Source organism: Leptonychotes weddellii, unplaced genomic scaffold, assembly GCF_054177405.1.
Source record: "Leptonychotes weddellii isolate Sample4059 unplaced genomic scaffold, ASM5417740v2 HiC_scaffold_21451, whole genome shotgun sequence".
Lineage (NCBI taxonomy): Eukaryota > Metazoa > Chordata > Mammalia > Carnivora > Phocidae > Leptonychotes > Leptonychotes weddellii.
Window position 1 is genome coordinate 1 of NW_027802233.1, and position 1,562 is coordinate 1,562.

A 1,562-nucleotide genomic window follows, 5' to 3' on the forward strand; every position below is an offset into this window, starting at 1 on the left:
GATGATCAGCTTTACCTATGGTGCTTTGCCTTTAAACAGAGTGTGTGACAGTACATTATTCAGATATGTATGCAAGACTGTTTTCGTGCACAGTAAGATGTATGAAAGGAGCAGAAATAAATAATTTTTCTAATTAAAAAAAAAATGCACAGGATCTATGAATACCAAACTGCAGGTAATGGTTACCTCTGAAGAAAGGGTACACATTTGTAATGTTTTCCTTAGCTAGGAAATAGGATCTGGCTTTTTAAAATTTTTCCCTACTTTTTGTATTTCTGAAATTTTTCATTTTTTTTGTAAGTCTTTCAAGGGATTTATTTTTTCTCTGCTTAAAATTAGGAAGGTTATATTTATATTGTTCCTAAGAGCTAAGCCATTATTACTTGATAAGATCTTTTTCAAATAGATGTTTGTTAATTTATGATTTTAAAAACAAAAGCATTTGCGTGAAAAATGCATCTTGGGTAGAATCATCTACTCATACTGATATTTCATATTCAACTTTAAGTTTAATTAATTAATTAAGTTGAATTAGCAATTCCTAATTTCAGATGGTTTAATGTGAAATTTGGTTAATATTTTTATGTATTCCTAGGCAAAATTGAAGAAGTAGTTCTTGAAGCTAGAACTGTTGAGAGAAATACAAAACCTTATCAGAAGGATGAGAATTCAATCAATGGAATGCCAAATATCACAGTAGAAATTAGAGAACATATTCAGGTATTTGGGACTCTCATTTTACTACTGTTTAACATCTTACGGACATTAGAATTATTGATTGAATGGTTTTATACAATTTTTTTCAAGCTTAGTGAAAGTAAAATTGTTAAACAAGCTGGAGTTGCCACAAAAGGACCCAATGAGTATATTCAAGAAATAGAATTTGAAAACTTGTCTCCAGGAAGTGTTATTATATTCAGGTATGTTGGAGTTCAAACTGTTGACTTTGCTTGTAAAATAGATTACATATTCTGTTAATTTTGAATAAATCATTCCTATAAAGTAACCATTTTTTAATTAACATTTTCAGAGTTAGTCTTGATCCACATGCACAAGTCACTGTTGGAATTCTTCGAAGTCATCTGACACAGTTCAGTCCTCACTTTAAATCTGGGAGCCTTGCTGTTGACAACTCAGATCCTATATTAAAAATTCCTTTTGCTTTGTAAGTATGCCTTAGTTTATGGAGATTTGCCACTTTAATAACTGATAAGTTACCACAAGCCTGATTTAAGCAGTTTTAAGTTTCCTCTGTATCCTTGCTACTCAGATGGTGGTCCAAGGATCAGTAGTCATATCAGCATCATCTGTTGTTAACATTTTGTCCTATTGCTTTATCATTTGTATGTGTGCTTACATGTGCACTCTCTCACACTCTTGCACTCTCTATATGTAGCTATAGATACAGGCAAACACACACATACATCTGTATACACACACACATGCACACAATTTTTCTGAACTATCCGAGACTAAGTTGCATACACTATATTCCTTCCACATCATTTTTTTAAATATTTATTTTTTTGAAGTAGGCTCCACACCCAATGTGGGGCCTAAAC

The 1,562-nt window shown here is 31.9% G+C and overlaps 1 protein-coding gene across 1 annotated transcript; it reads left to right on the forward strand.

Moving 5' to 3' along the window:
* Nucleotides 1-570: 570 nt before the first annotated feature.
* Nucleotides 571-1,184, forward strand: LOC145718764 (glycogen debranching enzyme-like). The gene is made up of 3 exons (XM_081810276.1): nucleotides 571-720; nucleotides 808-920; nucleotides 1,031-1,184. Exons 1-3 carry the CDS (start codon nucleotides 682-684, stop codon nucleotides 1,167-1,169), a joined length of 291 nt encoding a protein of 96 aa, XP_081666402.1. The 5' UTR covers nucleotides 571-681; the 3' UTR covers nucleotides 1,170-1,184.
* Nucleotides 1,185-1,562: the final 378 nt, after the last annotated feature.